Source organism: Lonchura striata, chromosome 2 (genome assembly GCF_050655825.1).
Source record: "Lonchura striata isolate lonStrDom1 chromosome 2, ASM5065582v1, whole genome shotgun sequence".
NCBI lineage: Eukaryota > Metazoa > Chordata > Aves > Passeriformes > Estrildidae > Lonchura > Lonchura striata.
Window position 1 is genome coordinate 138,114,745 of NC_140704.1, and position 26,091 is coordinate 138,140,835.

General features: G+C 39.8%; 1 protein-coding gene across 6 annotated transcripts in view; it reads left to right on the top strand.

Moving 5' to 3' along the window:
• ZFPM2 (zinc finger protein, FOG family member 2) overlaps positions 1 to 25,875 on the top strand; it is a 304,484-nt gene extending 278,609 nt beyond the window's left edge. For all 6 annotated transcript variants that reach the window (XM_021546439.3, XM_021546440.3, XM_085572437.1 and 3 more), the window contains 3 exons: positions 13,215 to 13,421; positions 17,510 to 17,734; positions 22,393 to 25,875. In XM_021546439.3, the coding sequence (XP_021402114.2) occupies positions 13,215 to 13,421; positions 17,510 to 17,734; positions 22,393 to 24,884 (2,924 nt within the window). In that variant the 3' untranslated portion in view covers positions 24,885 to 25,875. The remainder of the gene's footprint in view (positions 1 to 13,214; positions 13,422 to 17,509; positions 17,735 to 22,392) is intronic.
• Positions 25,876 to 26,091: the final 216 nt, after the last annotated feature.

Consider the following 26,091-nt stretch of genomic DNA (forward strand, 5'->3'; position numbering starts at 1 on the left):
GGCAACAGCCGCCTTGGTGCGGATGCGCCATCCCGGCGCGGCTTCCGTGTCCCAGAGTTCGGGTGGGAGCGGAGGGGCACGGGGAGCCCAGCGGTGCCCCACCGGGGCTGCTCCGGAGCAGGGAGGGATTGTGCCCGGGAGAAGGGAAGTAATTCCTGAACAGCTCCTGAAGCGAGCAGACAGCATTGTAATCGACATTGTTCGCTTCGCGCGTCAGTCCTGCAGTTTATTTAAAATACCACCTGCCGTACCGCCGGTGCGGGGACGCGTCTCGGCCGCGGCAGGGACAGGAGGATCCCGGGGCGGCGGCAGCGGGCTCAGCCCCGCGCTGCTCCCGCGCGGGCCGCGCGCCGCCCTGCGCAGTCAATCACGGGGCCGCCCGCGGCGCCGCAGCGACCCCTGCGGGCCGCGGGCAGCGCTGCGGCCGGCGCTCCCGGGCGCTCCGCACAACCGCCTCTCTCCGCGGGGCGGCCGAAAGAAAATGTTAACTCCGGCTTTGTGTTTTACAAGAGTTTCTCTTTCCCCCCCTCCCCTACCGTTTTAATAAATTAAGTGTTACACAAGTCTTTTTGAAACGGTGACTCTTCTAACTTTATAGCTCAGTATTATCATGCCAAGGATCTCAGCTGGCCAAGTTGCTGAACGTTTGTAATTCTTCCCTGTGAGGGTAGTGAGGCATCGGCACATGCTGCCCAAACGCACTGTGGATGCCCCATCCCTGGAAACGCTCAAGGCCAGGCTGGATGGACTCTGAGCATTCTGATCTATGGCAGGGGCATTGGAACTGGATGATCTTTAAGGTCCCTTCCAACCCAAGCCATTCTATGATTAAATAACTTATGAGTTGGAACAACAGAGATTTAAAAGGTGGTTTTCATCACTATGTTTTAGTGTTCAACAAAAATTTTTCATTACAAAATTAAAAAAAAAAAATCATATACACACTGTTTTTCACTTTTCCCTCTGTTTCACCCCATTTGGGTTCTGTCCCAGTACTGTGGATAGAAGCTGTTCTGTGAAGTCCTGGTTCAGCCAGCATATTCACAAGTACATGCATTTATATACATGTAAAATTATCTTAGTTTACAAGCATAATTGTCTTGAGTGAAATGTATCTTAACAACAAAGTCCATAGGTCCCAATCAAACCCAAAGGTGGTTTGATTTCTTTTTTCAGTTCTACACAGTGGAGTGATGAAGGCAACACTGGGTCAGACAAAGGCACTACAAGGTAGACAAGGCTTATCAGTGATGGAAATGAGACTGCTTCTGTGAGCATGAATGACAGGACTGTCCTTTAATTTCTTGCATTTCAATGCAATTAGCAGGAGGAACCTTCCTCTTTTGCTTTTAGATGCCCAGCTTCCTCTCAGGGATGATATGTTTTTCATACACATAAATAGATCGTTCCGGTCTCAATCTGGAAAGTCAGTGAGGAATCAAGTTGCTTTTAAATCATCTATGCATTTTGTACTATTACTTCTGAAAAGATAAGCTGATCGTTGGTCTCTGGTCACAGCCTTGCATTCAGACCAGTGGGTGGCTGAGAATGCAGATTGCAGAAATATTTGGTCAAGTGCATTGCACTAAATCATAGTGCAATTCTCTGTTAAATTCAATTTTTCATGCAGACACATCTCGAGGGGTTGCCATTCTCTGCACAGTATCAGTTCTGTTTTCTCCCCTCATACTTGAATATTTTAGACATTTAACAAAGTGATTCTTCCCTTGGGATGTATCAGCTTTAGAGCATCTGTATTTGTTAATTTTGAACTTTGTCTAAACACTACCTCCTTTCTCAGGACTAAGGCTGTCAGTATTTAGAAAATAAAAGCATGTAAATTCACTTAATTTTCAGACATCCTCTCAACAAGATAGGCAAAATGCTCTTAAGGGTGACCTGTAGAAGTCCAGGGAGCCTGCAGAATGCCTCAGACCCTGGCAGACTCCCCCTAGGGAGCCAGTATGCTTTAACTGGCTTCCCATTGAAGCAGCTGTAAGAACTGAATACATAAGAAAGAAAGGTAATGAAAACTGACAAGTTGAAAAGAAATTGAGAGTTTAATCTGTAAAGTTGTGCTTGAGGGGGCTTCCATCATGATATTCCTATGGAGTAGCAAAAAGAGAAAAAAATTAGGAAACTGCAGAGTATGATGAATTTACATAATTTTTTCTTGCACCAGGCGATATTTATTAATTTCTTTTCTGCCACTTTACTGCACCTCTTTGCTTCTCAAAAAGAGAAAATGAAGTATACAAAACCTGGCAATCATAATGAATGTGTGAAATGCTCACAGATTATTTATAAGCATGGAAGTTATGTAGTTGTTGGAGATTCTTTCCCTTCTGCTCCTGCTTGGTGATGAAGAATGGTATTTTAATAGGCAGATGGTAAAGACAATTACAGTTTGGGGCTCAGCTGGGAGTTACATCAGTTTATTGCAAATTATTAGTTGATAAATGCTTTTGTTTACAAGCAAAGTCTTAAGCAGCTTTATAATCAGTTTATCAGCTGCAAACTGAATTTTGACAGCTTGCCTTTGGGTATACAGTCACTTTTTTCCTGGCCATTTAGAAATCATGCTGACCAAGCAGGCACAATGGTAGCTTCTATGCACCTGTATGATGCTCAGTAAACTGGCATTTTTTATTTATTAAGCTTGGTTTGGAAGAAATCATCAAGTACATAATCATCTTCAATTCTTAATCTGTGTTAGTGTGTACAGCCAGAATTTTAACAATTTCCTCATTCTTTTTTTTTTTTTTTTAAATTTACATTGTAACCAGAAGTTGCTCAGTCTTTGTTTTCTGCTGTTCACAATCTCTTATTAGATGAACTAACTAGGACACTGGTGGTGGCTTATAATTCTTGTTTACCTTTTACACCATGTATAGCTTGGAAGGTGGAAATGCTTTTGACCACTGAGTGTTTTCAGTCAATTTACTTTTAGTTTTTACTTTAAAAGGCAGAACTGGGATTTAACTCCTTTTGAGGAAATCTGGGTTATTGGTATGGGGTTTTGTGTGTGGGTGGTGGTGGGATTTTTAATGAGCTACTTTTTAAATAGAGAAGCCTGAGTTAGGTTCTTATTTTAGCTTTTATAGCGTTTACATTTTAGAACATACTAAACATGCAAATCTACTTTTAGTTGCTTGTTTAGTGAGAGAGACACAGATTTGTCACAGAGTCGTGTTTCCACTGCACCCAGAGTAAAACACTCTAATGCCTCGAGTGGGAACGAGACTTTTTGGAATCACAAAGTGCCACTTTTCTTCCATGGTTGTTACAGCTGAGGTGAACTTCAGTTCCTGAACTTCAGCCTCTGAGCTGAACGTTAACACGAGTAAGGGCCCGAGATAACTCACGATAATAGCAACTGTTTTCTCTGGGTTACAGTGCACATTACTAAATGCTCTAGCTTCTCTTCATTATAAAAGCTGGCTTTTGTTTCTCACAAAGCCGTGAGCCTTTTCTGGCACAAGGCCCCTGTATTGAATAAGCAGGCAGGTCTCATAACCAATGATTCTAACTTTGATTTTACCATTCTCAAACTTCCCCATTTCTCCTTACATTTATTGTTTGCTTTATTTATTGCTTTCCTTTACAAATACAACCTATCACTTCAGCTGCTTCTACATAATCCTTCCTTCTGCTCAGGTGCCTTTGCCATTCGCTCTGCATTTGCCCAGGGGCAAGAAATGAGCCCTACAGTAGCAGGTGCAAGACAGTAGAAAATCCATTGATAAGATGAAGTGTACTCTGCTTTTCCTGTAAGAAAGAGGTGCCATTAAAGCATATCTATTGTCTCATTTAATCACCTCTTTTTTCATACACTCCAGCCTCACAAAATAACTCTGAAAAGACAATCCACAGGCATGATTGTGTTTGTAAGGCTACAAAAGGTCACCTTACAGCTGTGCTGTTACAGAAGCAGGGATTGTAGGAATGTGTGTATCCAAAGCCCTGCTTCAGAGTAGTTGGTTTCAGTGGTGCATTTTCTCTTTCTGTGAAACCTGGTGCATCCACAAAAGCTGGGGAGAGCAGTGGGCGTCACCTGGGAATGTCTCCTGGGAAGCTCTATGGAGAGTGCCCATTCAGTGGTCCTGTAAAAAGGGAGATGAGCGTTCTCTGACAGTAAGTTCTAGCTCCTTTGCAGTGGTGGTGGGATTGCAACGTGGGCAATGTCAGCAAGGGTTTATGAGGTTTTCTCAAGCTGTTTATCATTTTCTTTCTGAAAGCTTCATAAATTCTAAAATAACACTCCAGTGAGACCTAATTCAAATGTAAAAAAGGTGTACCTCTCAATTCAAAACAGAATTTACAAAGAAAATAGGAGGGGGAAAAAGGAAGAAATCACTAAACTTGGGAAAGAACTCCTTCAACTTCCTTGTTTAAGTTTGTGCTGAATTAAGGAAATAGAACAGGTTTAGCATTTGTGGCAGGCTTTAATTTCAACCTCTGAGCAGTAGACTTAACTTCTTGTGATGTGGGAGGATATTACAGTTTTCAGTTTCATTTCGTAAGTATTGCCATTTGTGCCAAACATTTAATAGTTTTACGCCATGGACTGTCGTCCACCAGGAGCTGATATCACCTAAGACTTTTTAGAGCCATCTAATAGAAAGATACGTATTCATTCTGATTAGCCCAGGATTTGAACGAGGGTCCCAGAAGAGATATATAAGCCTCTTAAATGCATAGAACTTCTAAGGATATGGGTTTAACTGTCTCCCCCTGTGGTAAATAAGCTGTGACAGCTCTATCAGGGGGGAAAATGGCAAATAAAATTACCACGTTATTTTCCTGTGAATATTTTCGGAGCACTATTCTATTTTGCCTCTTTACCTATTAGAACTCTGTTGAGTGTTACGTGCAGACATTTAATAGGAGGAAACATGTAAATATCCTCAAAGTAACAAAATACAGGCACAAAACAGTGTTAAAACAAGAGGTCAAAATCTGTTCCTTGCACTCCTTACTCTTCAGAAACACTGTGCTTTATTTAGGGTTCAGCTGAGGAAGGTTTTTGCAGTGTGAATTTGAGAGCTGCTGCCATAAGATGGTGATGTTAGTTGTACTGCAGCAAGGGAAAGACCAAACCCTGACACTCACACTGAGATGCCAGGTTTAGGAATTCTCTCCCCTAGGAGCGAGTTCCTTTCATACTTTTCTTTTCCTCTTTAGCAGCTATATAATGCCTGACAGTTTTAATCATAAAATCATCTATTCAGATGAATACACTGTCAGCTGTCAGCATATGACTAAGCTGAAGTCAGACCCGAAGCTCAAGTTGACTCACATGAAGGAGCAAGAGCTGTGTTCCTAAGGAGTATTTTCTTCCCTTTTTCTGGTCAGAGAGCTTATATCTCTAAATACAGGAGTTTAATTTGGCTAGAGCCATTAAGCTGAGTATTTTTCTGTTGCAATGCTTCTGGAAAATATCACTGCTATTTCATCATTTTGCATTTTGTTCAGTGAGCTAAAAATTAAGAAGGCTCCATAGTAAAAGTGGTGACAGAACTGGTTTGTCCCTTATATTGCTCTAATTCTATACAAAATAATAGATTTTCCATTTATTGTAGGTTTATAATATGCAGTAGGTAGTTAAAATTAAAGGTCAAATATCTTTTGGCAATCTCTTTTGATCAGTAAACAATGAAAAAATTATAGAAGAAGCTAGGAAATAATCTCAAAAATGTGGTACTAAATCTGGTTTTGATGAGAGTTTGAGTAGTCTGAATTTGCAGGGCTGATTTTTGAGACACTTCACAGAGAATGGTTGGAACCCCAACATTAAAGTGCATTAATAGCAAAAATGCTGTACAGAGTACATATTTTGTGTACGCATGTGAAAAACGCTAAGAATTATTTAGCAACTGGAAAGACTTCTCACAAAATGCCTTTGATTTATTGCTGTATATACCACAGATCCGTATCACATAGTCCTACATTATTTTATTCAAAAACTTGTATGAACCATGAGTTGGCATGTTGTAGAATACTGAAAAGGCATTAATCAACCCAAATAAACAAGTACATAGATCTATCTAGCAACTATGAAGTAGTTAATAAATTTTTAGCAATTTTATTACAGAAAAAAGGTCTAAAAGAGTAGTGCTTAATTATCTGGACTCCTCTGTGCTGGGCTGTCTTTTGATTGTATTAATGAAGCAGCTGGCCCATTGTTTCTCTTTAATTCCTCTATTGTTTTAAGAATATGTCACAGCTCTTTATTCTTTTATCAGGTGCTGTGCAGGAGGATTCACACAATAACTCATATTCCTACTGTATTTGCCAATGCACAAAGAAACCTCCAAAGCATTTTTCAAAGAAGGGGCACACATAATTTATAAGTTCTGTTCCTTGTACCACTCTACTGTCAAAAATTTCAACAGTATTGGATTTGAATGAATTATAATTTTTTTATTAAACAATGTGTCCACATATAGATATATGTACTTTGTTCATGTCAAAAATTAGAGATCTGCCCAGTAACTTGTGCTATACTGAAATAGCATTCAATATGCTGAGTCGTCACAACCCCATGGGCTAGAAGCAGAAGGAACCCAAATATGAAGATCCCATCCTATTGTGATGTGCAAATTTTCCATAAATGCTTAACTTGTGGAACAAAGGAGGGAAGAAAATAAATTAACTCCAACCCACATTACCATTACTAAAAAGCACAGTTTTTTACAAGTTGGAATGTTTTATTGGGAAAGGAAGGTTTAATTCAGTTGATGGTGCCTGGAAGTTGCTAAGAGCAACAGTCTGTTGTTTAAATAAATTCTGATAGTCTTTTGACCCTTCTTGCAAAAAGATGTGTGTACAGGAAATGGGCTATTATGTTGTTGCAGCAACGCAATCAAGTCCAGTAAGCTCAAATTTTACTACACAAAAGCAATACTTTGGAATTAACTGGCACTGAAAACTGCTTTTAATAGAAATTGCCATTGATTTCCTAAACTTGTATGAAAGGTGTGTGGCATTTCTGGGTCAAAAAAACAAGACTCAGATAGTTTAGCAAGGAAAATCAACTGATACTAAAGACAGGGTAACTGGAATTTGCTTTTGAATATATGTTTATATGTCATTATACTTCTCAATCCGTGAAATTCCATGTACTCAGTGGAAATGCTGGTTTGAGTTACTTGCTCTCTTAAGATACTTTTCCTAAAAGCAACAATAATAATCAAGAGGCTTAATAGCTTCATCCATTTTGAAGCTCTTTTTCCCAGTGGAGTTAGGTGAGTCTGACCTTATATATAATCTCTTTTCAGACTGTGATACACAGGTTCCAAATTATCATTCCTTAAGTTCTGCAAAACATAAGTGGGGGGGGAAAAATCCAAAAAAGCAGCAGCCCAACAAGACTTACTGTACTGTGTTTTCCCAGAATTCTTTCTAGGGTTCTGAGGATCAAAATGAGTGAAGGGCCATTTAGTTAGTTTTTCAGAGCAAATTCCTTGTTTCAAATAGGATAGTAGAGGTCTCTTTGTTTAAAATATATTTCAAATGTAGAAGAAAAAAAGAAAAGGCTTTTGAAAAAAAATTTTCTATTTTAGATGTCTGTCCTACATAAAATAAAGTTTTGAATTAGCATGTATATCTATCACCATTTTACTCCTTATTCTGAATACAGAAGATAGTGTATTACTGCATCTAAGTATGAATTAATTGGTTCAATTTACTATATATTTTTTATACTAAGTGTGATTCCATATCTTGATGAGTCCAGATGTAGTTATGCTTCTGGTTTACAGAATCCCATTGCTTGCATTTTATTATTTTTACAAAGCAAATGCCTATCAATCATAGAGATAAATTAGAAAAAACTGTGCAAACATGACACATCGCTAAGATTTTTTCAGCATGCTATGCAATTATTAACCTGATTTTTGCCATTGAGGGAAGCCGTGAATTACAGATAGCATGGATGAAATTAAATGCTTTTATATTAGATACATTTTCCTATACAGTTTTCTATAGGTATGGCCATACAATATAATTGAAGCTTTGTCAGCCCTGTAGCCTAGCAACAGATAATACTGTTAGGTTACTGAATTGCTCCTGGTTGACAAGTAGGGAGTATTTTTGTGTTTATCATGTTTGCTAATGATGGGATCCTTTCCAAAAGGCTTGTCTTAATCTTAATTAGAGTTTATCAGCAGAGGTCTGCATGACATTGTGCAGACACTGATTTCATAAATAATAAAAAGTGCAAGTGAAAAATTTGGCAGGAGAAGAAGATATTTAAGACCACTGATTCTTGTAAGAGCACCATGAATTTCCAAAATGTAATCAAGTTTGAACTGTGACTCTATTCTTTATTATCGAAACTTGCAGTACACTCCACTGCAGTCTTGACAGCAATTATGAGTATGATTTATAAGCTTCCTGTTAGGAACCAGATCTGTTTGCACAAGAATCTTGATCATAAACATTACAAAGAACAGCAAGTCCACAGTTTTTCAGAGACATCAGGACCTTACTCTTTCATTTTCATAGAAAGTTTTTGGTTTGGGTTGTGTTTATTTTGTTTTTAATTAAGGGTGTTGGTGTTTTTTTAAAGCAGCAGAAATATTTGCGGTGAAAGATGCAGACAAAGAAGAGAACCCTGAAATAACCTCCCCATTTGGTGGATGTTCTGAAGGTATCAGATAACTGCTTCAGTGCCTGATGTCTTTTGGTCAAGAACTCATACCAATGCAACTGGAGTGTAATTGTTCCTCTAGTTTGCACAACATGATATTCTTTAGTTTTCCTGTCTTCTGATGATTAAACAAATGAGCACTTTTAATTTCTTGAATTCTGAGCAACAAGAAGAGTTCAAATAAATACACAGTGTTTACAGACATTTTTATTCTTTTCTTATGCTTGACATGTGTGTGTTATATATCACATAAATTTGTTTGATTTCACCATAGATATAAGAAAATACATTACATGCTCAAGACGCTTATCTTCGATTTCACAGAACCATAATTACCCCTTTCGAGAAAACAGCCTCCCAATGTTACAAAGCCTAAAACCTTCTTTTCTGCACTAGCACAAGAGTAAGACTTTCATTACTACTTTACCAAGTAAAGCCCGAAAGACCCCTTTTAGTGTACGTGTTGTGGTGGTGATGAAATATGTCAGAGGATGCAGGAAACTTCCCGTGCATCCTCTGTACGAGGCACACGCGTTTTTCCTTGCTATTGTCTCTGACGGGCAATATGATTTGTCCAAAGATAAGAGCGCCAGGTGGGAATTGCCCTAAGATAAGAACACCGGGTGGGAATTGCAGGAGGAGCTGTCTGGACGGCTCGCACAATGAATGCATTCCAGACATGGGGGAGCTGTGATGGTTGCGATTGACTTTAGTACACATCGACCCGAAAAAGGGTATAAAATGCTGCTGGGCCACCTGGGCAAACTCTTCTGCCAGGGTTGCAGGAGTTTCCGTGTGGATTGCTGGCCTCCTTCCCCCGCCCCTGTCAGGAACGCCTGCAGGGTACGGACAGCCCGCAGATAGGGAGCGCTCCGTTTAGAATAGGTGAGTAAAAACCGGCCACAGACGGAGATAAAATCCTATAGAAGCACAAGGGGCGCTTTTCCCTTTGCATTCGGTAAGGCCAAAGACTGTAACCTGTATGTCTCTAGCTGAACCTGTTTATATTATAGTCCTTTAGACTTGCTTGTATTATATATTGGATTGACAATATTTAGACTGTGTGTGAGCAATAAATATAATCGTTGTCGTCCACATAACCAGTGTCATACTTCTGTGCCTGACTAAGAATCTTCTCTCTGCTATGGCAGAATGGGTGACCAATGTATTCATTATGGACAAAAAGAGGTCCAAAATCACCAGTCTACCATTGCTGTCTGACCAAATTAAATAACCATGGCTATTTCAGAGGCACTGTCAGTCACTCATCCCTGTTAAAACATCTGTTCATCCTTTCTCTTCCTCTGATGCCTGTGTCATTTTAGGACTGAGAAACCTTGCCTGGTTTCTTTGCAGAACAATTTCACTCCTGTAATTTATTTCTGAGATGAGAAACAGTTGGTTAAAAAAAAAAAAATCTAGCCAGCTTAATCAAAACTTCGTCTCATATAAATAATAATCCTTAACATTTCTTTATGAAATCTTCATGCCTTTGCAAATATTTCATGCAAACATCTTCCTGTCTCCTAATCACCAGTTGGCTTGGCTATGGCTTCTGCATTATCCCTTTGAAAATCTGTTGTTAACTCTGCTCTCTGCTTAATGAAAAGCTGTTGTGCTCCTGAGAGACTGCTGTCTATATGTCTGTTGTGTCTTAGCCTGTAGAAATGTTTGTGAGAAGAAAGTTTTTTCCTGATTTTTAGCTGCTACCTGTAAGGAAGCCCTTATCCCTGCCAGAGGTGTCTAGACAGCATAGTAATTCATATGATAGTCACGACTGGAACTTCCTATTAAATTTGGAAGCCTCTGTCAGGTTCTCTGCACTTGGCAGTACTTTTTTCTGTCACTCTTGACTGGCTGGTGCTCTTTGCTTGACTGTGCAGTAGAAGGCTCAAGAAGACTTCCACAGTCTCCTGCTGTGCATGAAGGTCAGCATGTTTTCATTCACTGCATTAAGGGGAAGAAAGTTGTTTGCATCTTTCAAAACAGCAGGTCTTGCCTTACTCTGTGTGGGCAAGCATAGAAGGGGACAAGTGGGAACTGCACCGTGTCCTGTCCCAATGAGTGACAAAGGTGCTGAGCTGAATTTCCAGTAGCTGGAAGAATGCATCTTTTGGGAGTTCATCTGTGGATTTAACCTAACACAATATGATATTCTGACAAAAACCTGGGTGTGTATGTCATATTTACTTAAATGCCTCATTTTCTGTAGACTGGGATGAGACAAAACAAAATAGCAATGTCCTTCTTGGATCTGAATCCTGCTGAGCTAAAGATCGGTATTCATATGCAGGAATGGATTTAACTTCCCTAGTTCTGATTTTCTTTATTAAGCCAAGTTAGAAACTGTTGTGCTTCCAAAGCTGTCACACATCCCACCAGGCTGTGCCTGCCGTAGGTGTGACAGCTTGCAGGAGCTGGGTGGAGCAGGCAGCCGGGGTCACTGCTCCCTTCAGCTGTCCGAGTTTAATCTGAGGCTGGACATGAGTCAATGCCCTGAGGAGCTCCAACACCACGAGCCTGACTCAGCCTTTTAGCTGATCCAGACTGAGTGCAGCTGGAGACCCAGTAATCACTTATTTTCACCCCCAAGGGTACACACAGCCAAGATGTCAAGATGTTTACTGGGATACAGAAAGTCTCAGTTGGTTATTTCACAGTGACTCATTTTTATTAAGTGATCCAGTGAATCATATAGTCTAGAAAGAGATTTTTTTCAGTACTAAAATATACTAAAACATGCTGGTTGATTATTACACCTTCTGTATATAAATAAGATAGAAGTGCATGTCAATAATGGAAATTAACTATGTGATGTTTGTGGCAAAAGTACCCAATTTCAGGTTCTCAAATTGCAATGTGTGTTCCATGTATTTTCATCTACAAGACTAATTAAATGCACTTTAGGAATTTATCCTGTTTCTCTCTGGAAGATGTTTTCTCCCCGTTTAGCTCTGAAGGCTTCTGTATATTTACTGGTTATGTCAGGCAATATGTCAGATTGTGCTCTTCTTTTTTTTTTTTTTTTTCTTTTTAATTCCTGCTCAGGCATTAGGATTCTGCATTTGTAGAAATTTTTGGTACTATCTTCACTTTTCATCTTCTTATTCTCTAGAGGAAATTACTTAGATTTGCACCATTTAATGTTGTAATCTTGGAGACCAGTAAATCTTGGTGTGCTTTGGTCCTCTCACAGTAAATTGTTTGTAAACTTTGCAGCACCTTCAACTGCTGTATTACCGAAGGGTGAATGCAAAGACACTTTTCTGCTTTGAAACTTCTACACCACTTTGAGGTCTGGAAGCTTAGCGTATTTTGCCACTGAAATACACTGTCACTGATGCTGTTTTGTTTGCTCATCTTTGAAAGCTAATAGACTGGTTTAATTAATTGTCCAAGATTTTTCTAAAACAATGTCCTAATTCTTCCATTTAGCTGTGGCATATCATACACTGTTGTTATCTCCTCTACCAGATTTTTGCAACAAGTTGTTTTAAAACTATAATCTCGTTGAAGGGAAAAAATGAAGTGCAGTTGAAAAGGCAGTTATGCCGAAAGATAAACACAGCAATATTACTTATCAAAACGAGTACAGTTTTTGCTTGCCTAATGAATGCAACATATAGCTTTCTCTATATATACAAAAACCTGAGGGAAAAAAAAAAGCTTTATAACATATAAAGTATGCAACATTATTTCAGGCATAACTGTATTGGATATGTATCTAGGCCTGAGAGTGTAGATAACACAATATAAGTGCTTTGCCTGTCTAAACATGTTAAATAAATGAGCATTCACTATCTCATTCAAATACATTAGTAGATGTACTTGCATAGTTAATTTTCTTTTTAATGCACTGCATGTGACATTTGCAGCACAGAGCTATAGTGTATCTTACTGTTTGATGAAAGTTCTTCCACTTCCCCTCCTTCCCCCCCTTTTAAACAAACCTTTATTTGAATAAGCCTTTATGAAACAGATCTTTGGCATATCTTCTTTTCAGGAAGTTCAGTCAGTGTAAGCAGAGATAAAGCAGTCATGTTACGAAGAATATTACATAAGGGAAGATTTTTTAGAGAAAGAGGGTGACAAACATAAGGGAGGGGAAGAACGCCCTTAAGAGGAAATCTGATTTCTTTCTTGCAGCTGTTGGTTTTACTGAGCTGTGATTTGCTATTCAAAATAAAACAAGCTTGGAGTTAAGAAAAATGTATAGGAACTTTGGTGAAAATGGTAATGAGAGAAGTACTGCATAAGTTATTTTCACCTATATCTTGATTTTCATAATGCTGGCTTTTTAGGAGACAAAGTGAAAAATTAAAATAATAATTCATGCTGCAAATAGTTAGGAAAACTATCCCCAAATTGTTTTTCTTATACACAAAAATCCCTATGTTGGTAGAAGGAAAACAGGAAAAGTAAAAATTGTATGCCTCTTTACCTCAAATAAGCCATCAAAATTAAAAAAAGAAAAAAGAAAAGTGCAAACATAACACTCATGTTGTAAGTTCTAGAATTTGATATTGTCTATTCAATCTTTCCACTTGTATGTTTCCTGCAGGAGGGCAGCTTTGGTGTACCACGACCAAGGCCATCTCAGAGGGCGAGGAGCTGGTTGCCTTTGTTGTGGATTTTGACTCCCGGCTGCAGGCTGCCAGTCAGATGAGCCTGGCAGAAGGCATGTACCCCGCCCGGCTGCTGGACTCCATACAGCTGCTCCCGCAGCAAGCTGCCATGGCTTCTATTTTGCCTACAGCTATTGTGAACAGTAAGTGAGGAACTCTATTCTCTGGTGGGTCTTTAAAACAACAGTACTCTAAGGCACATGTGGAGAGCTAATGCAGCAATGGTGAATTCGTGACCACAGAAACCGGACCACAGCTCAAAGCCTGCTTTTGTTCCCCCATCATCTCAGATAAAAAGAGCAGGAAGGGCAGTCTGGCAAGAGCCTCACCCAGAGTACCTGCCCTCCTGTGGAGGTTCTGTGATCTGTTCCCAGAGGCAATAGGATTAGAAACTTAAAAAAAAAAAAAAATAGATGAGATAGGTCGGCTAGCTCTCAAAGTCCAGCTTCTGCTGCTCGAGTAAGCTTATTGCTTACCACTGCAGTTTCTTGTAATAATTCATGGCACTCAGAAAAAGAAAAGATACACATCCTTTCAGTGATTGTTTCAAAATGCAGCAGAAATTATGCCTTAAAGCAACCCTTTGAGTGGAGATTGTAGCATCTCCACTCAATGTGGTTAACCAAGAATGTTTTTATATCTTGTGGTCATCAGTGGGCTCTATCATGGACAAATGCAGCATGCATTCAAGTGCTGTTCTTAGAGAGGAGGGACATTCATTAGTGTTCTTGAACTGGGACAATTCAGCTCAAATTAAAGTTTATATTTTTAACTTTTGCTTATGCAAAAGTTTATCTCCTGTTTACCTAGTTCCTCATCCTCCTTTCTAAGTCCTTTTCAAACATATAGGCCATTACCATGATCCTTACTAGTCATCACTTAGATTGCACATTCTTAGCTCTCAACACTTTGCAAGTCTGTACATATAGACCCCATCCTGGAGCACTTTCTTGTGCTTCTTATTGTTTCTAAGTATTTTAATTAGTTATAATGAATTACTGAATACAGTATTTCAGGTGCACATGTACATGCAAGCACATGATCTGCCACTCAGACTCACATCTAATAATACTGATCCTTGAACAGTCACATCTTCAAGCTCTTCACACAGGACTAGTTAAAATATCCCTGGTAACATATTTCATTCCATGTTTTCCTTTCAGTTTATTTTTCCTTTGTAATTGCTTATTTTCTGGTAAACAATTTTGATAGCTACATATTTAATGTTAGCCTATTTTTAAAAATAAGCCTTCAAATGCCCTTATCATCCAGGTCTTCTCTTTCAAGAGTGAGGTGGAGCAGCCTCATGCCCTTTAGCTAAGCACACTCATTTCTACCCCACCAGTGGGGGAGCTGTGAGCTGACATACCTGCTCACAGAACTAGCAATTAGGAATGCAAAGGACCTTTCCAAAATAGGTTGTCAGAGGCACCTAACACGCCACTAACTAAAGTTACCTCTCTTAGGAGAGGCCTAGGAGAGGTAAGTGTTTATAGCCAACAGCTGAAAGGGAGCTGCTACAGTGGGTAACCTTGCCTAAAAGGCACAGCTTGTTTCAGCTGAGATAATATTCTTCTGTAAATCTATGAGGCCAGCTCTGGGCTTTGGCAAAGCAGTCAAATTTCTACAACATCACATTTCTGGAAACATCTTTTCTGTCAGCGCTGACTTGTGCAGAGCCCTGGAAAGCCACAGTGAACGTTGCTAAGAGGAGTCTTTAAGTTTAATGGTACATCAGCTCTGGCTATACATGTTTAGCAGCCACTCAGAGTAATTTCTGTGTTCTTGACTCAAGGAAAATGTTAAAATAGCAAGTCTTACTGCTCAGAACTTTCCACATTGGTCCCGACTCTGCCTCTGATCATAAGGGGTTATTTTCACATTTCATTGTTGAGTTGGTACTTTTGATTCATTCAGCTTGAGGCTGAATGTTTCATTATATGAAAGTATCCATTGAAATAAATTCCAATCTTTTGGTTTTAAGTAATTAAAACCTTAGCTACAAGTAGCCTTTATCTGTTTCACATCACTTTAGAGTAGTAATAGTTTCAGATCCCATCTCTCTATATTGTTCTCCCTGAAATTCCATCCTCTCACCACGCAAAGCTTTCAAATGCATTTTCTCTTCTTGGCATGTAATGCGAGTCACAAATTCACCATGCATAACTGCAGCTACAGACTGTCCAGGCCATCTAACTCATAGGAAATAAAGATGGCTGGAAGTCAAATTCATTAAGAGAATCAGAAAGTTCAATTCTGTGATGGAATGCAGTCAAATGAATTCAAATAGGACAAGTTGGCCAGATCAGAATTTTTTATTAGTACTTTTGGACTTTCTTTTCTGTGGAAACACCAACAGTTCAACTTTTTTAAACCATTTGAGGCCAAAACCAAATGTTGAAATGTCACCTTTAAAGTGAGGTGGACATTTCAAATGATGCAAGCTGTATCACTGATGTTTTAATAGTGATGTATGTTGGAACACTAACTGCTCCATTAAGTGTTTGTGTCTGAAACCCATGCACAATTATTCAGTGGCAAAGGGAAAAATAGAAATTGGTAGTGGTATAAATATTTTTTGCAAATTCATGAGCAGAAAAACAGACAAGCATTAGCATTGCAATCAGAGAAGCAAACTAAGCAATGTAAGTTTTGGCTGCATTTGTAAATATTTAGCAAAAAAAACCTCATCCATGTCAATGGGTTGGAATCTTCAACTTTGTTCACCCAAAGGAATTGAAACAGAGCAGTTGTCCTATACACATCAATATTTGAAATTAAACATAAATTGTCATGAATGGTAATGAATTACATCATCAGCTACACATGCCATGTTTTCAGAGCAGCCATCCTTTCTTCAAAACTAAGTTAATTACAGTCTCTAGCAGCTCTTTGCATTCTGAAGTCAGGGGGAGTTTTGATGTTGATCAAGATGTGTTTTGATGTTGACTGCAATTGCCTGATCCTGCGGTCAGCTGTTACGGTCTGGAGTTACTCATTATTTTTTCCTCTCTTAGTCTCAAAAACAGTTCAGAGGTGCAGAGAATGGTTCTATGCCTATGATAATTCCTGAAATAATGAATGCATGAATGGGAATAGTGTTCATTGACTGAAGCCAAAGGTATAGAAGGGGCTGTTATCATGATTTCGAAATATAAACTAGTTCCAGTGCTGAAGTGTGGATCCTGTCACAGTGTTATTTACTAGTGTAGATGTGCCCCAAAAGACCAGGGATTTCTTCTTGTTCATAGTGATAGGATAGAAGGTTCACCTTTCAGAAATCAAATAGATCTTTTGTCTTTCTGAGACAGATTCTGTGTCCTTTGGCAGGGTATTTACACACAAATAACTGTTCACTTTGTGCAAAAATATCACATGCATTATTACTCTTCACATTAGTAAAGTATGTAGCCTCTAATGCATGATCAAAATCCTGACTTCTGCTTTTGAAAATACTCTGTGCAACCTCTGCATGGTCTCTTCTCAGAGGGATGCTAACACTTTGGCATAGGAGACAATGAAAAATTGCCTTATTTTTTAGTAAATATCCTCTATGCATAATGAAAAGTGGAAAACCAACAATTTACTGAAAAGGACAAAAAATACATAAGAAATTTAAATTTCTATAATTAATAAGAATAGAAACCAAGGAAATAGACATGCTGCTTAGTATAATATTGCATTCAATATTAGAGGATCTTAAGGAAAAGTAATCTAGTCTTGCCTCCTGGATATCAGAACAAAAGGATTTTACACTAATAGAAGCATAAGCATACTGAAAATACAAATTCTTCAGAATGATCTGCAGTTAGCACTCAAAAATTCCAAGGCCCAGAGCTGGAAAGTCTTGTGGACACATAAAAAAAATTGAAATATGTCACCTAATGAGTATTGGAAATACAGCATAATTCCTTAATTATTATTGCATGTCCCCAACAAGCATTAAATATAATTTAATTTTTAAAAATAATTATGTGCTAAAAGCTTCTAGCAGTTCCCTTTAAGCAACTTTTGAATATACTCTTTTGAAAGAAACAACTGTCTCCCATGTTAGTCCCTCATCTGCAAGTGAGAGTGTAATTTTAATGAACCTATTTCTCTGCTTTCAATGTTTTGTTAAATAAGTATTTTTTTTTTTTTAATGGGGAAGGGAGGGGAATTAATCTAGCTGTGTTAATTGGTTGGCACCAAGTGAACTGTGACTAACCTGCACCTGCTTATTTGCTTGTAGAGGACATATTCCCTTGCAAATCCTGCGGCATTTGGTACCGAAGTGAGCGGAACCTGCAGGCCCATCTCATGTATTACTGCAGTGGGAGGCAAAGAGAGGGGCCACAGCTGTCAGAGGAGAGTGAGGACAGTGCTCAGCAGATATCCAGTGTCTGCCCCTTTCCACAGTGCACCAAAAGCTTTTCAAATGCAAGAGCTCTGGAAATGCACCTAAATTCTCACAGTGGTGAGTATCACATATTTTCATGTATCACCATCTAGGTTTAGCTTTTTGAAGAATTATTCACTGTAGACATTCACTAGGTCAATGTCTCTCCAAATATATGGAAGTGTTGCATGTAGATAATACCAAAATACCAAGAGTTTCTGACCTTTGCTCTACACCAAGTACCTCTCCCAGGTAACCACTGTCATTTGTATTATCTGCTAAACCTCATATGAGTGCTGTCTCTCTCTTTAATGTGTGTACACACACATACAGGCAGCATTTTTTTTACTGGTGAAGGTATGATCAGGAATCCAGACACAACAATTACTGCAGGATTCCAGCTACCAAACATACACACAACCAGAGAACATGTCCTTCTGAAGTAATATCTTCCTTCTTAGCCCTAGAGGAGGCTTCTTAGGCAGAAGGCTCTAAGGATCATGGTCCACAACTCTGTGCTTTTACCAGGACACTTATTTCATAAAAAAACTTACTGTTTGATAGAAATATTCTTTTCCGTTCTTATAAATATCAAATAGGGATAGTGTTTTAGAATCACAAAAACAAAGAATTATAGGTTTGTCTAGGTTGGAAAAGATCTTTGAGATCATCAAGTCCACCACTAAACCATGTCCCTAAGCACCACATCAGCATGGTGTAAATGACTAATTTTGAATTGGATTAGGGCTGAAAACACAAGTTAAGAATTTGCAGGACATTTTGCATTGGAGTTTTCAGTAGCAGGGAGCACCTACAAATAAGAAAGACTGCAGTGTTAGTGTTTGTGTGTTTGCTGTCGTGTACAGAGCTGCTTCTGGAAAGAAGCAAGGGTTCTACAGGTGTTCCTGATCTCCCTGTTAAATGAATGGAGTCTAAAGGGCATTAATGCGTACTTTAATCACAGAAGAAAGCCTTATTTGGCTGCAGTGTGAAAAGTCCTGAGGCATGCATTTGGTGAAGCGAAAAATGTTCCTCTGATACTTGGGTAGCAATTGCAATTCTAGAAGGCAGCATACTGCCTTGGAGGAGTTTGGTACCTCCCTGAAAAGGACTAGAGGAGTGCTGAGTGAAAACTTCTTTATGTAGACAACGCAGAAAACCTTTAGTCATTCATTGTCAGTTGTCCCCTTGTTATCCAAGAGGAGGCAGTCACAGAGCTGCGGAGCTGCCTGGATGTTTATAAATCTATGGGCCCAGATGGGATCCATGCCAGGGTGATGAGGGAGCTGGCAGATGAGCTTGTGAAGCCACTCTCCATCATTTGCCAGCAGTCCTGGCTCACTGATGAAGTTCCAGAGGACTGGAACCTGGCCAATGTGACACACATCCACAAAAAGGGTGGGAAGGAAGATCCTGGTAATTAGGCCAGTTAGCCTGACCTCAATACTTGGTCCAGGCAATGGAACAGTTTATATTGAGTGTCATCACAAAGCACTTACAGGATGGTCAGTGTATCAAACCCAGATAGCATGGGTTTAGGAGTGGTCAGTCATGTTTAACCAACCTGGTCTCCTTTTATGACCAAGTGACTGGCCTGGTAGATGCAGGAAAGGCTGTGGATGTTGTCTATTTGGACTTTAGCAAGGCTTTTGATGCTGTCTCCCACAGCACACTCCTGGAAAAGCTGGCAGCCCATGGCTTGGATGGGAGCACCGTTCGCTGAGTTAGGAACTGGCTGTGGCCAGGCCTGAGAGTGGTGGTGAGCGGTGCTGCATCCAGCTGGGGACAGTCACCTGTGGGGTCCCTCAGGGGTCTGTGCTGGGACCAGCTCTGTTCAATAATCTTATTGACAACATGGATGAGGGTACTGAGTCTTTCATCAGTGATTTTGCAGACAACAAAAGCTGGGACCATGTGTTGATCTTTTGGAGGGTAGGAGGGCTCTGCAGAGAGACCTGGAACAGTTGGATGGATGGGCAGAGTTCAATAGGATGAAGTTTAATAAATCCAAGTGCCGAGTCCTGCATTTTGGCCACAATAGCTCCCTGCAACATTATAGGCTGGAGACTGTGTGGCAGGACAGTGAGAGAGAGGCAGAAAGGGAGCTGGGGGTACTGACAGCCAGCTGAACATGAGCCAGACGTGTGCCCTGGTGGCCAAGAAGGCCAGCAGCATCCTGGCCTGTATTAGGAATAGTGTGACCAGCAGGAGCAGGGAGGTCACCCTGTACTTGGCACTGGTGAGGCCACACCATGAGGGCTGTGTCCAACTCTGGGCCCCTCAGCTCGGGAAGGACGTTGAGACACTTGAGTGCTTCCAGAGGAGGAAATGAGGCTGGTGAGGGGCTTGGAACACAAACCCTGTGAGGAACAGCTGAGGGAGCTGGGGGTGTTTAGCCTGGAGAAAAGGAGACTCAGAGGTGACCTTATCACTTTCTACAACTTCCTGAGAGGTGGTTGCAGTCAGGTGGGGGTTGGTCTCTTTCTCCAGGCAGAAGCTGACAGAATGAGGGGACACAGTCTTAAGCTGTGCCAAGGGAAATATAGGTTGGATATTAGGAAAAAGTTTATTACGGAAAGAGTGTAAAGTTCTGGAATGGTCTGCCTGGGGAGCTGGTGGTGACTCCACCACCACCATCCCTGGATGTGTTTAAACAGAGACTGGATGTGGCACTTGGTGCTATGGTTTAGTTGAGGTGTTAGGGCATGGGTTGGACTCGATCTTGAAGGTCTCTTCCAGCCTAGGGATTCTGTGTGATTCTGTGTGATTTAGAGGTCAGATCTTTCTGTGCTTCAAGATATTAGCAGGCTATTACCATTTCCTGTTTGTTGCCTAGCAAATATTTCACTGTTCAGTAAACCAGCAGAACCATAGGCTACAACAGCTTCAATAAGATCAGGTGCATGAAGCTCAATGTGTCTTACAGCATGGTAATTACAACCAGATACTCTGGAAGGATTACAGATTAATTTCTCCCCATGCAGAGGAAAACTGAAATACTTGTGCAAATCTTGTGCAAAAGATTTGCTTCAATTATTTGCATTTATTGGCATACCACTGGCTTAGGTGTTGAGGATTTTGAGCAATGAGCTGTAAGTGACCATGTCTGTGTGTAATCTAGAGATCTATGTTCCTTGAAAGACATAAATCTGAGGTTGTGGTGAATTTCAAGTAAGAATCTTTAGTTATTTCTTAGAAGAGAGGCTAAACCTCAGGTCTTTGCCTTTCCTTTTAGTCACAAACCAGTCTATTCAATCATTCTTGCTCTCTTTCCTATTCTGTCAGTCTTTACTTTTCTATACTTGTTATCACAAGTTAACATTCAATTATCACAATGAAGCATTCCTTTTCCCAATATCTTGTAATCTTTGGAAGCCCTGTGTTTGCTTCAACTGCTATTGCTGTTCCCACTGGAGGCTCTAGCAGACCTACACCACTGGAATGCAGAGCCCTGACTGAAATGCAAAGTCCCATTGAGGCTGCTGTCTCTGTACCACATGATGGGGAAGCATGTGAAACACCATCTCATGTTAGTGGACGAGCTAAAGCCTCCCGTGGCCTCCTGGAGAATGAGAGCCTGATGGGAAACAAGTGCTGACTAAAGTTCTGTGTATTTCCTTGGTTCCCTTCTGGCTTCTGATGCCAAGAGCAGGTCAAATTTCAAATGTCACTCACAACTTGGGGGGTCACAGATGCTAGAGAAGAAGTGAGGGCCTCCAGATATAACAGTGTGACCACCCACAGAGTACAATAGTATATGCTTACAGTTTTGTATTGTCCAGCTACTACACACCTACTTCACCTGACTGAGATGTGGTATATGTGAGTATGTGTAGGCAGAACAAATACTCATTTTAAATTCTGGATATCATCCCTATCAGTATTTTTTCAGTTTCTATTGTCTATAAGGTAACCAGAATCTGTGTTGTTGCAGTAGAGAAATTTGTTCTTATCTCTTTTTAAAGCATTTTCAATTTCAAAATGCCATGAAACATGGAGTTTTTTGTTTAATCGGTGATTGTAAGATGTCTTTGAATGTACTGTTCTTGATAAAGTGGTAGTGATTTCATGAGGAAAAGGTGTCATATTGTAGCAGTAGTTGCCAGTGGCTATTATATGTGAAAGATAAAATGTCAGTGAAGCCATGTCTTACTGCTCCTCCTCCCTTCACAAGGAACATAGTCATCAGTCCTTTCTGATGAGGATAGATCTGCAACCTCTTCCCAAACTACAGCAAGCCAATACAAGCAAAGACCTGAGCATCAGTAACACTCAAAATGCTACTTCTGATTTCTCTGTGGCTTTCAGGCACACTGAGGGCTGTATATTATAACCTTGAACCTCTTGACCTTGGTGTGCTTTTTGTGCATTCAAAATTTCCAGTGATTGTATATGGGGAACATAGTGTCCCTTTAGTTATAACTGTAATTTCTGAGACCTTTCATTTAGAATAAATCCAGTCTATTTTTATCCTTTTCCTTGTTCTTTCTCTCCCTGCAGCTCTGATAAATGCATGCAGATACTAGTGCTCTCCAAGCAGAGCAAAACTCTGGGAATAACCTAGCATTTTGAGGAAAAACCAATTCAAGTATTTTCAGGGTGACTAATACCATCTCATTAGAAGAAAATTAGTCATTCTCACTGCATTTGTACCTTCTGTGCAGCTGATTTCCCAGTATTCCTCAAGAGGAGCAAAATGGTCACTTTATTTTGTATTTTGCTTGTCTTTTCTGTAGGAGTGAAAATGGAAGAATTTCTCCCACCCGGTGCTAGTCTGAAATGCACAGTTTGTACTTACACTGCAGATTCAGTGATTAACTTTCATCAGCACCTGTTCTCGCATCTTACTCAAGCTGCCTTTAGATGCAATCACTGCCATTTTGGCTTCCAAACTCAGAGGGAGCTACTGCAGCACCAAGAGTTACATGTCTCTGGCAACAAAATTCAGAGAGAAAGTGACATTGAACACTCTCCAAGTGTAAATGAAGAAGGTTTACAGCCAGCAACGGACCTGTTGAGCAGAAATGATGTTCCCCAGAGCCAAAAGACCATGCAGACTAAAGATGCAAGTTCTGATACAGAGCTTGATAAATGTGAAAAAAAGGCTCCACTTTTCCTTCCAAACCAGAGGCCAGAAACCCAGCCTGCCGCAAATAAGCAGAGTTTTTCATATACCAAAATAAAATCTGAACCATCCAGTCCAAGACTTGCTTCATCTCCAGTTCAGCCTAATATTGGTCCTTCTTTCCCAATGGGACCTTTTCTTTCCCAGTTTGCTTTTCCCCAAGACATCACTGTGGTTCCTCAAGCTTCAGAGATATTAGCCAAAATGTCAGAACTGGTCCATCGAAGGCTGAGGCATGGAAGTAGCAATTATCCGCCTGTAATTTACAGTCCTTTGATGCCTAAAGGGGCTACATGTTTTGAATGCAACATAACATTCAATAATTTGGACAACTATTTGGTACACAAAAAACATTACTGCAGCAGCCGATGGCAGCAGATGGCAAAATCACCAGATTTTTCCAGTGTTCCAGAAAAAATGCCTGAAGCTGTAAGTCCCAGTAACGGTCAAAGCTCTATAAACATCCTGAATCCAGCTCCTCACACATCAGATCCAGAAAATCAGCTTCTGCAGACATCTTGCTTAAATTCTTCCAATGTTTTAGATTTGATTGGGCCAAACAATAAAAGTCATGAGAAAGACTTTACTGCACAGCCTAAGAAGTTGTCAGCTACAAGCAATGGTGATGAGAAGATAAATGGAAAACCTTCTGATGTAAAGAATCCCAATGCTCCCTTAGTAGAGGGGGAGAGTGACCCTAACAAGACCACGTGTGAAGCTTGCAATATTACTTTCAGCAGACATGAGACCTACATGGTCCACAAGCAGTATTACTGTGCCACTCGCCACGATCCCCCGCTGAAGAGGTCCGCTTCCAACAAAGTGCCTGCCATGCAGAGAACAATGCGTACTCGGAAGCGAAGGAAGATGTATGAGATGTGCTTACCAGAGCAAGAGCAGAGGCCACCACTAGTTCAACAGCGATTTCTAGAAGTTGCTAATCTTGGCAATCCTTGTACATCTACTCAAGAGTCAACAGAGAGTCTTGGGGAGTGTTACCACCCACGATGTGATATCTTTCCAGGAATAGTCTCAAAGCATCTGGAAACATCACTGTCTATTAACAAGTGTGTTCCAGTTTCAAAGTGTGATACTGCCCACTCCACCGTGTCTTGCTTGGAGATGGATGTGCCAATAGATCTCAGTAAAAAATGCTTACCCCCGTCAGAGAGGACGTCCACTTCTCCCAAAAGGCTGCTGGACTACCATGAGTGCACTGTATGCAAGATCAGTTTTAACAAGGTAGAGAACTACCTGGCTCACAAGCAGAATTTTTGTCCTGTCACTGCTCATCAGCGTAGTGACCTGGGACAACTTGACAGTAAGGTGTTTCAAAACCCAGAAAGTGAAAGAAACAGCCCAGATGTCAGTTATGACAGAAGCATAATCAAATGTGAGAAAAATGGAAACTCAAAACAGTCCTCTCCTAATGGAAACTTATTTTCGACACACTTAGCAACACTTCAAGGACTGAAAGTCTTTAGTGAAGCGGCCCAGCTTATTGCTACAAAAGAAGAAAACAAACATTTGTTTCTTCCACAATGCCTTTACCCTGGAGCAATAAAGAAAGCTAAAGGAGCAGATCAGCTTTCTCCATATTATGGAATAAAGCCAAGTGATTACATTTCTGGTTCTCTTGTCGTTCATAATACTGATTTAGATCAAAGCACAAATACAGAAAGTGAATCTCCTAAAGGCCAGGCGCCTTCAAATGGATGTGCTGTGCAGAAGAAAGAATCTCTTCCGCTACTGCCGAAAAACCGAGGCATGGTAATAGTTAATGGGGGACTAAAACAGGAGGAAAGACCTGCTGCTAACCCACAGCAAGAGAACATTTCCCAGAATCCTCCGCATGAAGATGGGCACAAGTCTCCTTCTTGGATCTCTGAGAATCCCTTAGCTACAAATGAAAATGTCTCTCCAGCAATTCCTACAGCAGAGGAACAGTTGTCTAGTATAGCTAAAGGTGTGAATGGCTCTAGCCAGGCTCCAACCAGTGGAAAGTATTGCCGACTGTGTGACATCCAGTTCAACAATCTCTCAAACTTTATAACTCATAAGAAGTTTTATTGCTCTTCACATGCAGCAGAACATGTCAAATGAAACAGATGGTCACCTTTGGTACATGTGTTTAGCATATTGTTCCATACAGTTTAAAGAAAGCTGTTTGAATTACATCTGGACAATCAGGAGATTTCACTATTGCTGAGTTGAAGACTTAAAGGTGTAATTTCATTACAGTCCATTAGTAAAGTGTATTATTGGTGCCATTTTCAAAAATATTAATTTATTTTACCAGCAGTATTCATAGCTGTAGTTATGTTATTTTTTATTTAAAAACTTTATATTAAAGTCATTTGTAATGTTATTGTATAGTTATTGTGTAGCACATATGGTTTGCACTGTATAGTAGATTTTAAAGAAAATAGTCGCAAACAATACAGAAAAGCATTTTAGAAATAGCTTCAAAAGCACTTGTGTATCCTGATTTTTTTTTTCTTAAATGCTGTTGCAGATATATGTATATGCTAAAATATAACTTGCAAAGAAGTTTCAACTATGCTGTAAAGTTCGCCTTAAAATTTCAATTTTTTTGAACAATTGGGCTCAGTTTGCACTTTATATTTTAGCACATACAGTACCTTAGTCATTAGGCTTTGCATTTGTATGTAGCAGTATGTTTCTGTCCACTTTCTTAATCTGAAACGTACGTTAAATGAAGATGGCATTTTCTTTCTTGTATAGTACTTGTATTTCCTTTCGCTGATGCATCTCTGTCTCAATTTTTAAACCTTTGCTGTTAAATGCAATACTTTATAAAGAATGAACAAAATTACTGGAAGCAGTATTGTAAGAAATGAGGTCATATCAATCAGTTTTATCTTTTGAAAGGCACAGTCTAAAACAAAACCCTAAACTCAATGCTGCAATTATGAATCTAATTCATATATAAGATATATTTAAATATAAGAGTAGCAATACTGCAACTGGTGATCACAAAGATAATGTTCTACTTCTGATAGAAATAATTTCTCAACAAATGTTGTTACTATGCATGTATATGGATGGAATAAAATTCCAGATAATTGGAGAAGTTTGGCAGTAATTTCTTGAATTTTTTTTTATTTTGTTTTTCAAGGTTGATTTAGAGCTCACAAACTATGGAAAAGCTCTTAGGAACAAGCTAACATTGCCTTCTCTCCAGTGGAAGCAAATTGTTCAAAGAGACAATGAGTACAAAGGATGCTTCCAGGACTTCCAGGGAGTCCCTGCTGACATGTCACTAGTGCAACTGGGTCTAGGCCTGCCT